The sequence below is a fragment of the Sphaeramia orbicularis genome, chromosome 20 (genome assembly GCF_902148855.1).
Source record: "Sphaeramia orbicularis chromosome 20, fSphaOr1.1, whole genome shotgun sequence".
Lineage (NCBI taxonomy): Eukaryota > Metazoa > Chordata > Actinopteri > Kurtiformes > Apogonidae > Sphaeramia > Sphaeramia orbicularis.
The window spans coordinates 23,685,743-23,698,914 of record NC_043976.1 but is presented as its reverse complement, the minus strand read 5'-3'; the positions used below and the strand labels follow the sequence as shown (position 1 = coordinate 23,698,914).

Sequence of the window (13,172 nt, the reverse complement as noted above, 5' to 3'; positions counted from 1 at the left end):
CTCAGCAGTGGTGATGTTTCATGATGTGCTGAAGACCACATTACCATCTAGGAAGGAGTTTAAATCATGTGAAGAATCTGTGATGATGGTACGCTTTTGGATTTTATAGACTTGGCTTGTATTTTAAGTTTATGCTTCCTGTTTTTCTGTCTCTGTTGCAACTCACGAAACTCATCTTTTAAAATGCATTTACAATTAAAGAGATGAAAGGGAATTTCAGCATTTCTCCTTATTAATGCTCTCTGTATCATTATTATGGTGTGAAATTAAAAGATGTGGAAGGGTCACTTGCAATTACATTCAGTTTATAAATGTCATTTTCAGGAAATTACATTCCTATAAAAAATAGCTATATTGGAGAGTCTATATTATTTATTTGGCTAATGGGCAGTGATTCAGATGACGCAACGTGAGCTGGTGTATGTCTATTTTTCATGTCAACTCTGTGGGTCATTTATTTCCTGTTTGTACACACAGAGACAAATTAATTAGAAATATATGTCCATGCAAATGTCCATACAATCTTGTGCTTTAATTTTAATTTTATGAAATTTGACAAATGAGAATTGTCAGTGGAACAAGATGACCTTATCATTGTAAAGACCACCCAGCATTACTCTTTCTTTTTGAATATTGTTATTTTAAGTGATCTTCTTTCAGGAGAAATCTCAATACAGAGCTTTTAGGTTTAACATATTGTTTTTTGTTTTGAGCAGTACACAGTAAGAGTTATATTAACTGCTGTTTGTTTTGTTGTTGTTGTCTCTTGGTTGAGGTTTACCATGATAGTTCTGACTGCATGGAAGCTGAATTGTGTCACTAATGAGTCTCATAAACTTTTCAGACTAAAATGTCAGTTCACATATTAGCATCTTCCTCAAGTGTCTCCTCAGATCTTAAATACTTTAAGTTGTGGCTAATAGGACCCAAAGTTTGTTTGTGTGTGTGTGTGTGTGCATGTGTGTGTGTGTGTGTGTGCATGTGTGTGTGTGTGTGTGTGTGTGTGTGTCTTAGCACACCCCCATCTTCAGGAACAATGATGCCATTTATTAGTGTTTTTGTTGAGCATTTGCATCTTCTCAACTGAAGCAAAACGGACCATCTTTCCATCCGCTGCTCTGATAGAAAATCCCAGCTTGCTCTTTTACAAGAAAATTAACATTGGGGAGGTACAGTGGTACTTTAATGGTCTAAGAAGTCTTCAATAAAGTATTTAGAAGGTTTTTCCGAATGCTAACTGGACAGGTTCACTGGGGCATGAAAGAAAGAGCGTAAAGCGGGGGCAGCAAGCTCTTCAGGCCGTACAGAGCACCATTATCCACCGTCGTTAATTTAATAGACATTCCTTAGTCAGCCCTGGGTCTGAAGACAGCAGACCCTAACATTTGTTTGTCATTTCCCAAAACGTTTTTAATAAACAGTTAAAATCTTAAATGGCTTCTTGTACTCTTAATGTTCCCTGGCTGCGGCTGTGTTCGTTTTGTTTTTATATGTATATTTTTTTCTGCTTTATACAGGCCTTCGTATCTAATTTAATGATTTCTGGAACCCATTTGCTCACCCATCTTTGAGTTTGTAATAAGTTATTATAAAGATGCTTATAATGAAAATGATGATGCACGCCAACTTCTTTATGTCCCAGATTTTTGAGGAAATTTGATTGTAACTGTTTTGCTAAGCAAATGCGTATCACTGTGCAGAAGAAGCCTGGAGTTTAAAAGTTTATCCCTGTATGAGCAAGTGTATGCTTTATATGCTTTTAATGTGGAACTACACAAGAACCGGTTTCAGGCACCATCGGGGATGGCAAGTTTTTCTATTCTGTTTTCTTAAACCAGGTAGGTATTAAGCTTTAAAGATGTTAATTTCATGCTTTCTCTGTGTGTGCACATTCCTTTGTTTCAGCATGGAGAAGGAGAGTTGTGTAGCTCTAAACATCAGCAAAATTGAGGACATGCAGACCAGACTGAGAAGCAACCTGGAGGCCATCAGAATGCTAAATCAACAAGTAAGAGCACACGTACACACGTACACACACACACACACACACGTAAACACACACCAGGTCCTGACAGTCCTTTTACCCGACTGATACAAACACACACCCACACATTGGCCCACCTGCTGTTGAGCTCACACAGAAGAGGAAGCTTTTATGCGTCCAACTTCAAACACACATACGCACTTACACACAGGCGCACACAGACATCCATTTCCTCTTCCTACGATAAAAGTGAAAAGGCGGCAGCGGGTTGGGGATGTGTGTGTGGTGTGGTGTGGGGAGGGGGGGACAAATCGTATCGGGACAAAGCAGTGACGTTTCTTTCCACTGGTAAATGATTTCCCTTTCATGAAACTGAGAGAGGGATGTATATCAATACAGCCGTGCTGATCTCTCCATGACAGCATAGGGAAATGGCCTGCTGTGATAAAACAATGTGGGGGAAAAACACAGAGGAATATTCTGAGGAAAAGCTGACATTTTTTACTGTGTTGAACTTCACAAGAGTCAACAAATCACCAAAGGAGAGAAGAATCAAAAGTACTCCTCAGCCCCCTCAGTTCTCCAAAACTACAGGGCCTGGGGAATGGCTCACCCGACTTTTGTTAGTTTGTGGAATAGCCCGCTGATTGACGGGCTACGACGAAAGCTGGTACTTGTTGAAGTTTTCATATAGTGTTGTGTCTGTGAAGAGCAAATGGCATTAGCTGTGTGTTTTAGACAGAGGAAGGTGGAGCTGGGAGTTAGACGAGACAGTAAGAGAGAGGTGTTGTTACACAGGTCAGGTGTGTAATAGCACCTCTTAATCTCTGGTGTGAATCATTACACACATCGATCCGGCATGGACAGGCTACACACACAAACACGCTCATACAAACAGAGCTGGATACAGACAGTTCATTTACACAAGGTTAGGCCCTTCACTGTCCACTAGACACACAGACACTCACACACATACAGATATCAGTAAAGAAGCTGGATGTAACACCTCAGTTTATCTATGAGGAAGGTACTGGGGTATAAATCAGATCTATGTCTCTTCTTAGGATCAGTTTCATTTACTCATAGTCACAAACAGGTTTACCGCCATTGCTTTCTCACTCACCCACAGGTACATATTAACACTCGCTCCACAATGCAGGCATGCGTGAGTTGCATTTTCATCCAGCTGTCAAGCAAATTTCATGCAAACTTTTGAATTGTCACACAAATTAAATGGGAATTAAATTAATTTCCATTGACTGGGATGAAGATGCGCATCACTGTAAAAAAAAAAAAAAGAATAGAAGAGCTTCTAAGGGATGATATGAGGGTAAGATGAACAATGATCCATTAAGCAGAGTTATTTTTCAGACTGGAAACCAACAAAAACTCCATCAAAAGTAACAAAATTTAAAGGCTGTTTTTTTTGCACATGTAGTAGAATTGTGTTCAGCTTTTCTATCACAGTAATTTTCTTAATTTGTATAAAAATACGTGAAAGGAAAATACACTCATGCACCAAGTATTGAAGCCCCCCCACTCACCCTCTTAGTCTTTCTGTGTCTTTCACCCCCCACCCCCACCCCCCTCCATTTAAACCCATCCTTTTCATCTGAACATATGCACACCAGTTCACCAGCAGAATGTGAAGACTGAGGAGACAAGCTGTGATTTTTAATTTCACCCCCCTCCCCTCCAATTAGGAAAGCATCCATAGTCACCAGAGACGAGGAAAATTAAACAGGTCTGCTTGAATATACAGTTAATTATAAATGTCAACCTCAGTGTTTTTCATCAAGAAATCCCATTGCTTTCGGCGTAACATAAAATGAACACGTAGGATGTTTGCCTGTTGAAGTAAATACTCTTTAAGCATCTTAGGATAGTTTTGACACATCGACATGTCATTGGCTCTTTGAGGGTTAAGCCTAAGACCCAGCTATTTCTAGTCAGATGTAATACATTTGCTCAGATTTATTGAGCGTGTGTGTGTGGTGTCTGGAAGGGTAATGTTAGCGGAACCGTCCGGAAATGTGTCTGTCTCATCTCCGTTTGTGTTTCTCTCTCTCTCTCTCTTTCTCTCTCCGTCATATACACACACGCACACATGGCCAGACATGTCGATGTGACATCATTCTTTAACTGCGGCTTTCACACAGACATATATACACACACACACACACACACACACACACACACACACACTAAAAACAGATGTGGATGAGTGCAACTGTCATTACCCGACGTGTCTCTTTGACTGTGCATCCTTTAATTTCTTATTTTATTCTTCCTCACAGCTAAAAATACATTATTTCAAATCTTTCATTCTCTTTTATCTGCCTTATTACAATTTTTAGACTGTCACATTTTGCATATAATTACCACGCTTTACCACAAATGCAAATGCTTGATTTTTTTTTTTTGCATTTAAAGCCACTTTTTAACTCGCACTCCTCTCTGCTTTTACACAAATGTTCCTGTCAAAAAATAAAACACCCTCAATTTAGCTAGTCTGTAATTGTGTTTCAGGGAGTCCAATCGTGTTCTGACGATGTGTGATTTGTTTTGTGTCACGGATGATTTTGTGTCAAATCGACCTCTAATGATCGCTCAAATTGGTTGTTTTCATGTAGAAATTTACACCGTTGCATGACTCCCACTTGCAACCATTTCAAACTGTGAACACAATGCTCTCCTGAAACCTCCTTGCAATTTTCCATTTGCATTTCTGTTTCAAGAGGCATGAAAGTAACTGTGAACGATGAATTAAGCACATAATGGGATGTCGGCTACTTCATCAACACGATAGCTGGTTGATATTTATTCGTAACTTCAAATTAAGTTTTATAATTTGGTTGATTAAACCAAGTAAATATGATGTATGAACTCAACCGTCTCCTTACTTGAAACTTTTCCAAAACTGTCCCCCCCCCATTCCCCCGTTCGTTTTGTCATGCATGAAGGTTTTCTTTATAAAACGTTTCCCTCAGTGTCTCTTTCTTTCTCTCTCCAGTTAAATACTCTCAGCAGAGAAAATAAGCATTTGCGTAGGCAGTTGGAGGAGGAGAGGTCCATGCGTAGACAAGTGGAGCGACTATGTCTTACTCCTCCCACCTCCCGGCAGTGCTCCTCTGTCCAACTCCCCATCGTTGCCCGCCCACCCCCTCTCCCCACCTCTCTTCCTCCTGCTCCTCCTCCTCCTCTTCCAACTGTATGCTGGGACTCAGTGACAGCCGAAGCCGATGGGATTCTAACCCAAACCGAGCAGAGTGGGGTTGACTTACAGAGACCAGGTGGATCCCAGGCTTTGAGTGGAGCGCTGTGGACGAAGCCGACTGCACAGCGTTCTGTCTCCGCCTCTCTTCACGACGCTTGGTCTGGGAGGACAAGCAGGGATCTGATCAAATGAAGTCCCCTGCAGACTTTGACCTGTCATGACTTTTTGACCCACAGCTTCTCACCGGGGAGCGTGCTCAGTATGAGGTTAATGTCCTGCAGGTCAAAGTCAAGTCCCAGAGTGGAGAGCGCCTGAGGGGGTTCCAGTAACAGAGAAAGATGGAATTCTCTTAAATCATCAGAAATCATCCTTCTAATACTGCGGCTACTGTGATACGAAGTCATGTATTCTAAGAGCATACCAGCATTCCTAAATTATAGACTGAGAATTTGAAACATTTACAGTGGATTGCATCTTAAATAATGTTTTCCTGCTCTGGGCAATAGCTGCTTTTAACATCAGCAGCTCGATTCTAAAATAATAATCTTGTTTAACAACGCATCACTTAGTACCAAGTACTAAAATATTTTTTCCTGTGCTCTGTACATACATGACTGTCAGAACAGACTTTAACTTATTATATAAATTAACTTAACAGAGGAAGTGACTAACTGTGCAATTCTTCAGCGCTGACGAATGTCGTACACTGTGGATGAGTCTGACTGTGAACAAATGAGGGACGGCACATCATCAGTTTCCACAGACATAGATCAGATGTTGATGTGAATGACTGTAACTACTAAGTCTGATTACTAAGCAGCTGCTTGCCATGTGTCCTGCATCTACTGCGATGAATGTGGCTGTGTGTCTTTATGAGTGAGTATTATACCAGTCCATGACTTTGTCTCTTCGTCTGTGAGCGAGTGTGAGTTTGTGTGTCTTGAGAGCAGCAGATGTTAAACTGTAATGTGCTGAATTGTTTAATACTTAAAAGACATATCAGTGGTTTCTGTGTCTGTATTACACTCCCATTGTGTCAGTGAGACAAAATAAAAACAATTACATTTTTCATCTTTATTTTTTTTCCTGTGGTTTATAGCATTACTCCTATAGTTCATGTCAAGAGAGAGAAAAGACAACGGTGAGAGAGGGATTCCAACCATCCTTATACATGGTATGCACTGTCAGGTGAGCCACCAAGACACTTCAAACAAATAATTTATTGCATTTACTTATTATTTCATCAGTCAATACTGTCAAAAACTTGTTAAACTAGACAACAAGGGACCCCCACCCCCACCCCCAGATCATAACCACCACAATCAATACCTCGAATACAAACATATATGTTATATACACTATATGGACAAAAGTGTTGGGACACATCGAATTTAGGTGTTTCCTTTAGCAAATATTGATGTTTATAAACTATATGGACAAAAATATTGGGACACATCATGGCTACAGCTGTAAGATGTTCATTCTAATTTGAGATATAAACATCAATATTTCCTTGAAGTTTAATGGGAGATGTGAAGAAAGTAGATGGTTAGGTCTGGTAGAAAATTATTATTTACAGTCAGAGCACAAAAGATATTTTAGAAATTTAGGAGTGGAACATTTGAAATTATAGTCATGGATAAAAAAAAAAGTAAAAACCATCTCTGAGGCATTTCGGAATCAAAGATGATTTAAACAAAATTAACCAATGAAATACAATGATGTTTGTCAGAATTTAAATTATATATACTATATTATGGCATTTGTCATTATTGTTATGTGGTCCAGACCCCTGTTAGAAAAAAAACGCCTGAATTCAACATGTTTGAATACTTTTATCCATATATTGTTTCATAACTCAGTGCTTTTGGATTTAACATACTCACAGGATGAATATTCAGGTTTCTGTTGTTACTTGTGTCAGATTTACTTGGGGTGGAGTGGATGTGATTTCAGGTATTATCATCTATTATCTAGCATGTACAACCAGGGCTTATAATGAAAAAGATTGAACAATGAGTGGAAATATCAAATTTTAAGTTACAATATCAGAACTGAGGTCAGGATATGGTAGATTTAGAATACTCTGTTAAGGATCCTCTTCAAGATCAGCAAGAAACTCACCATGTTGATAGATACTGTCATGCAGCATGTGTGTGATGTAAGGGAATGGCAAAAATATCCAAAAGTGCTCTGTCTCCCAGTGGCGAAGAATCCTTCAATACCTAAGATTCAAGAACACTTTATTGCGATTGTGCTGCTGTGCAAACCAACGAGACGAAGTTAGTATTCCCTGAGTTCTTCAGACGACAACAGACAAGATGTTGTACAAGTATAAAACAGTACATATAATAATATCCTTAAAAAATTCTACACTTTCCATCCACATTCAGATCCATTGTCTTCTAGGAGAACTGAGAAATGGAGCTCAAACCTACCTTCAGTAAAATTTCCAAATCAAAGTGTGTTGTAGTTTTTGTGTTACAGGTGCAGACATTCATACATACACGCATACATACATATGAATGGACAAACAGATGGATCTGATCACAGAACCTTTAGAAGGGTAAAAATAATCATACAAGACAAGAGCAAGTCTGATAGCACTCAAAGGCCGTATAGACCTACAGTATATCAACTGCCACGTAGAGCTAGTAAATTTATGCTTTTTTCTTTACACAGGAATGTGTTTAGTGGATGAACAAAAGCTTTAGAGAAGAGATAAGAAAAAAAAAGCATGCAAATATCTGAACCAAAAAGTGCACTATTATACTGTGATAATGAGAGTTCTGGGGAAAGCAGGTCTCAGACCACAATTGGCTTCCTCATCTTACTATTCTCTGTCTCCCCTCCACCTGTCCCCCTCACTCCCCCACCTGTCTTTGTCTCTTTTCAAACCCCCGTTTTATCTGCCATTGGTTCTGTATATACATAGCTGTTATATAGCTGGTCACGTACGTTTTAATGATTTTGAGCAGAACTGCATGTCCTTGTTAGCTTGGTTTTCCTCATTTGCCATGTCACACTCAAAAATACCCTTCTTTTATGTGCAAACACACATGCACGCACCCACTCACACATCCGAACGCGTTTATATTCTTTCACAAACACACAAACGCGCACTTACACAAACGGCACAGTCATTAAAAATGAAACCACAGGCTTTTTGAAAACTCCCAGGACTGAGGGAAAAGTCAGCGGCGCAGCGGTGAAAAGAGTCCCCCTGGAAACAATGAGGAGAATGATCATTTGTTGTTCTTGAAAACCCGGTGAGGTTTCACAGAGGTTAAGCTTCCCTTTGATGTGTTTTTAACTCGTTTCAGCGCTGTGGAGGGATTAGTCAGCCTCTCACACACACAAACACAATAGCACACGTTCGCACACATAAGCACATACAGACTCTTAATTTCCACACCATGAGCTCTTCTCTCACAAAGACGGAAAGCAAAGAACAGGCTCCTTCCTAACCTAATTTCATCAAATGAGCGTGTGTGGTACTTCACTGCTGTTTGTGTGGTCCCTTGGAAATCTGTGGTAAACCAGCAAAATATTGCAAGTCAGTATTTTCTTTTTATCCCAAATTAGCGTCAGGCTGTTTGTGAACAGTGTGGGCCCTCAACCACGAGAGAGACGGAGAAAGGGAGACAGAGTAGCTGTTGATCATCACAGTACTCATTACAGTGTTTACGAGGCATTATTTGATCCCCATTTCAAGATACAAATGATTGGGTTGTTTGTGCCTATAATGTGTGTTTGTGTGTGTGTGTTCGTGTGAGCAGCTTCCCTGAAGGTCTTTTGCATGGTATGTTAATCACACAAAGAAAAAACCTTGTGTTCACAGCATATGTTGTAAGTGGTTCTACAAATAGTGTTCGGAAAAGATTCTTAGGGTACTCTTTATTTTATTTTGAGCCCTAATTCATGAGCCGATAACATAGAAAAGGCAGGAGACAAGTAAAAGGGGATTAAAACAAATATCACACAACCTGGGAATAAAATTGGGATGTTGCAGCTCATAGTTGCCGTAGGCCACTTCTATGAGTACTCGGATAGTCCATTTTTCCCTACATTTAACCTTTTCCAAGTGATTTTTCATCATTTATTACAATATTATTCTCAGTATTTTGCATTTTTCAGGGAAAATCACATATTTTCCTATACTGAATTTATTGATTAGGTAGATGTTTATAAAAACTCAGAGTAAATTCAAAGGTTATTTTATTAAAACAGAGAAAAAATAAGAAAAGGTGAGGTTTCTGGCTAAATACATCAGTAACTGAGCACAGAAATAAATGTCTGCAACCTCTGCCATTTGTCAAACGTACATGGGTTTTATTGGTGAATCAATGTTGCAGAAGATGGCGGTGTTTACACATGTTCACTACAGAGCCTCTGAACATCCAAATGGGTCATATCTGATACTGATGAAAGCTGAGAAACTGCATTTTACCTGAATTATTTAACTGTATTGATAGGGTGGTTCAAAAGTTATTAAACATTTTATATCAGTAGATACTTCTAGTTGCCGACAGCTGTTTAGGTCTGTAGGAGACAGTGTATATAGTTCATTTTTATCCTTTGCAGCAAACCAAAAAAGAAAAGTACATGTTCATTTTATGCGCTTTTATAGCATCTTAATAATCTCAGAAATGTATGTGAGGTATTATTAACAATCTTTATTTTCAATCAATGGCAGCAAAGCGAAATTATAATTAACACAAACTGCACTTTGTCACATCTATTTTATAAATGAAAGAAAAATCCTTCAAACATTGACTTTCACAGTTTAACTAAATACAGACATTTTTGAACGTGGCATATCATGACAGCATACACTGTATATCCAACACCTGGAACAGCCCTTTTGTCAAGTGAAAAATGCTTTAGCTGGGACCAGCCCAGTATTCCGCAACTGTTAAAATGACTTTTAGTGGGAGAGGCGGTTCTGTCACACCACGAACAGAAAATGACAGAGCAGCAAGAGAGGGTGAGAAAGAAATAAAACTGACAGGAGTGCTGGCAATATGTCACCTCTGAAAGTTAGGTCACTGAATAAAAACAGAAAGAAAGAAATAAGACAGGTATTCACACAATGTTTCAGATTTTAAAAGGTGAGGTTTTGTTATGTGGTTACTTTTTATAGACTATACAGATACAGTATGGCGAATTCTGACATTAAGTTGGTGTAGTTAAATTTAAGCTGTAGGAGGAGATTGATTTTCACAATGACAAAATGTCCCGGCAAAAGCACTCAATTCCTCACCCACACTTGTGCTGTCACAGGTGAAGTATATTTTATATTTCATTTTGTCACATTTAAAGAATAAATCATCCCCAAATTGTATTTTTCATCCGTAAACATAGTAACAAGGCCTTTTAGACCTGCACTTAAATTAACCAGTTTCATTAATTAAGTTGTTGTCAGTCAGCTTCTACATTCATACTTTCCTGTTATGCTTTATAGGTAATATGTGTTGAGTTGGAGTGAAAATATGGTGCAGAACTCTGAACGCAAAGAAAAAAATATTACGAACAACAAAAAATCCTCTGCTTCACCCTTTTTAGGGCACTCATAGAAATACTCTGATATTTCAACCTCAGTGTGTTATTGGAGGACACAAGACTTTATTACTTTTGTGAAATTGTTCAAAATTTTGTTGTCATGTAGAAAATCAAGGTCAATGAAATTCCCATATTTGGTTCCTTGCCCATAAGTGGCAAAAAAAAAAAAAAATCCAAAAAGTAAATATAAAAAATATAAGAAAAACACATGTAAGGTGAAAGGAACATGTATTTTGGAACATTACAACATCACTTTTAGAGCATTAGACCAACATAAGTGCTGATCCAGACCCCTGTCCACATCCACATTATCCCTTTGAACATCATTCCTTACATTAGTACCATTACTTCATGGTACCTAACAAAGCAGGTACACTCTTTGTTCATGCAGAGGTGGACCTTACAGACCCTGTAGACCACATTGGACCTGAGATTATTGACTCACTGTATGTGCAAATTACCAAACATAGTCACATGCTCGATAAAGGGTTAATAATTGACAGCAATATTGTGGTCAGTATGTGACATGGTATAAAAATAATATATTAAAAGATTAAACCCATAGTTGAAATTGTGTGATGATTGTAGAATATTTAATTTCCTTGAGTGTGAGGCTTACTTATGTTGAGTATGTTCTGTTAAATAACACAAGACCATGAATATAACTCCCACAATCAGCCCCGAATCAGATATCCCAGTGGAGGACTTGAAGCAGCCAATAAGCGTATTTTGTTATTTTACCCCAGAGGCCAAACTTGAGTCATTACAACATTAAAACTGAACTGGACTGATTTTTTTCATTGGCACAGTACCATGTAAGAACTAAAATGTGGTGAGAACAAAATAATTTTGCATCAGGCTGTCTTACCAATGATCTGGCTGACTGATGGGTTGTATCTGTTCACTTATTTGGCAAGAAAATGATTTTGTTGTGTTTCTAGTAATGTATTATACAGACATTTAACCCTTTCATGCATGAATTATGAGAACCTTAATCAAGATTTTTTTTCCTGAGTGTTTTTATTCCTCTTTAGGCATGAAAAAAAAAAACAATGTGATTGAATTTTTTTTTTTTTTTTTTAAATCAACCTGTTTTTCATGGAGTTACAAAAATTTCCACTCAGCTACACCATGAATTTTATTCTTGAAGCAAAGAAACATGTATTTAAAACCCAATATCATAAAGTGATATGAAAACAGTGAAATGAAACCATGTTTAATGCAGCTAATCTGATGTTTTCTCACATTTTAACATATTCTAATACTAGTTATTACTCACTTCATGGAGATAATATGCAAAAAATAAATATTAACGATTGATTTCCACTCAAGAACCAATCAAGAACAGCAAAGTTACAATAATGGTATGAATTGCAGTTTATGAGATGATGCGTAAGTGTCCACTGTGTTGGTTGATATGGAACTAAAACAACAAAACCCATGAATATACAAGAGAACAGCTGTAGAATAACTGTCCACTGTAGTGACCACTATGCATGACAGGGTTAAATAGTATTGTGCATTCATTGTAATCTGAGCCTTAAGAACACATACTATTTGGAACATAAATACAGATATAGATGTAAAAACAAGAATTAAACGAATATGGATGAAGTGTTAGAGTGAAGGAAAAGATCAGCAACTACAATACCCATAAACTCTCAGAGTGATAAATGGACAGTGCTAGTGTGAGATGAGCTAGTTGGAAGCTAATAGTGGTTCTCTGGTGATCCCCGTGGGGAGGTTAGACTGTAGGATCAGCTCAATATCACCCAGGAGCAGAAAAGGATTCACTGTTGTCAATAATGGCTCATGAACCCAGATTCCCCGGGTGGCATTTAAAGCAAAACAAAATGTTTCTGGGGAGATTTAATACTTGGCCAACAAACCCATTAAAAGAATGAAGGAGACACTAAAGTCAAAATTTTCTTGATTGAGCACAGTTGTATAAAAATGCAGATTCAGGTGCTATAGTAGTGTTATGAGGAATATAGAAAATGCACACAAGACTGAGGAAAGACTACATGATGCCTTCCTGTTTACATGATATTTCCATATGATTAAAATACCTTGAATAGCGTTTATCAAGAATCACCTAATGTGAAGTGAAGAGCCTCCTAAAATTAGCACAAGACTGAAATGTACTGAAACAGAAATACATGACAAATTAAAAAAAAAAAAAAAAACAAGCAGTGACTTAACCCTTTATAGGGCACTCACTGAAATACTCTGAAATTCAATATTTCAACCTTAGTGTGTTATTGGACATCATCATCTCCCTCCTCTTGCCATAAAACATCTGAGCAGCACTTGCTAAAAAGTAAACACATGCAGTCAGGGGTGCCTCTATCAACTGTGGGCCCCATGAAAGCTAAACATTGTGGGCCTTTTCATAAAATTCAGTATCTT

The 13,172-nt window shown here is 38.1% G+C and overlaps 1 protein-coding gene across 1 annotated transcript in view; it reads left to right on the top strand.

The window, feature by feature from the left end:
- The window catches only part of LOC115410891 (early endosome antigen 1-like), an 88,055-nt gene extending 81,789 nt beyond the window's left edge, over positions 1-6,266 (top strand). The window contains exons 29-30 of the mRNA XM_030122715.1: positions 1,906-2,008; positions 4,998-6,266. Of these exons, the coding sequence (XP_029978575.1) occupies positions 1,906-2,008; positions 4,998-5,393 (499 nt within the window). The 3' untranslated portion in view covers positions 5,394-6,266. The remainder of the gene's footprint in view (positions 1-1,905; positions 2,009-4,997) is intronic.
- Positions 6,267-13,172: the final 6,906 nt, after the last annotated feature.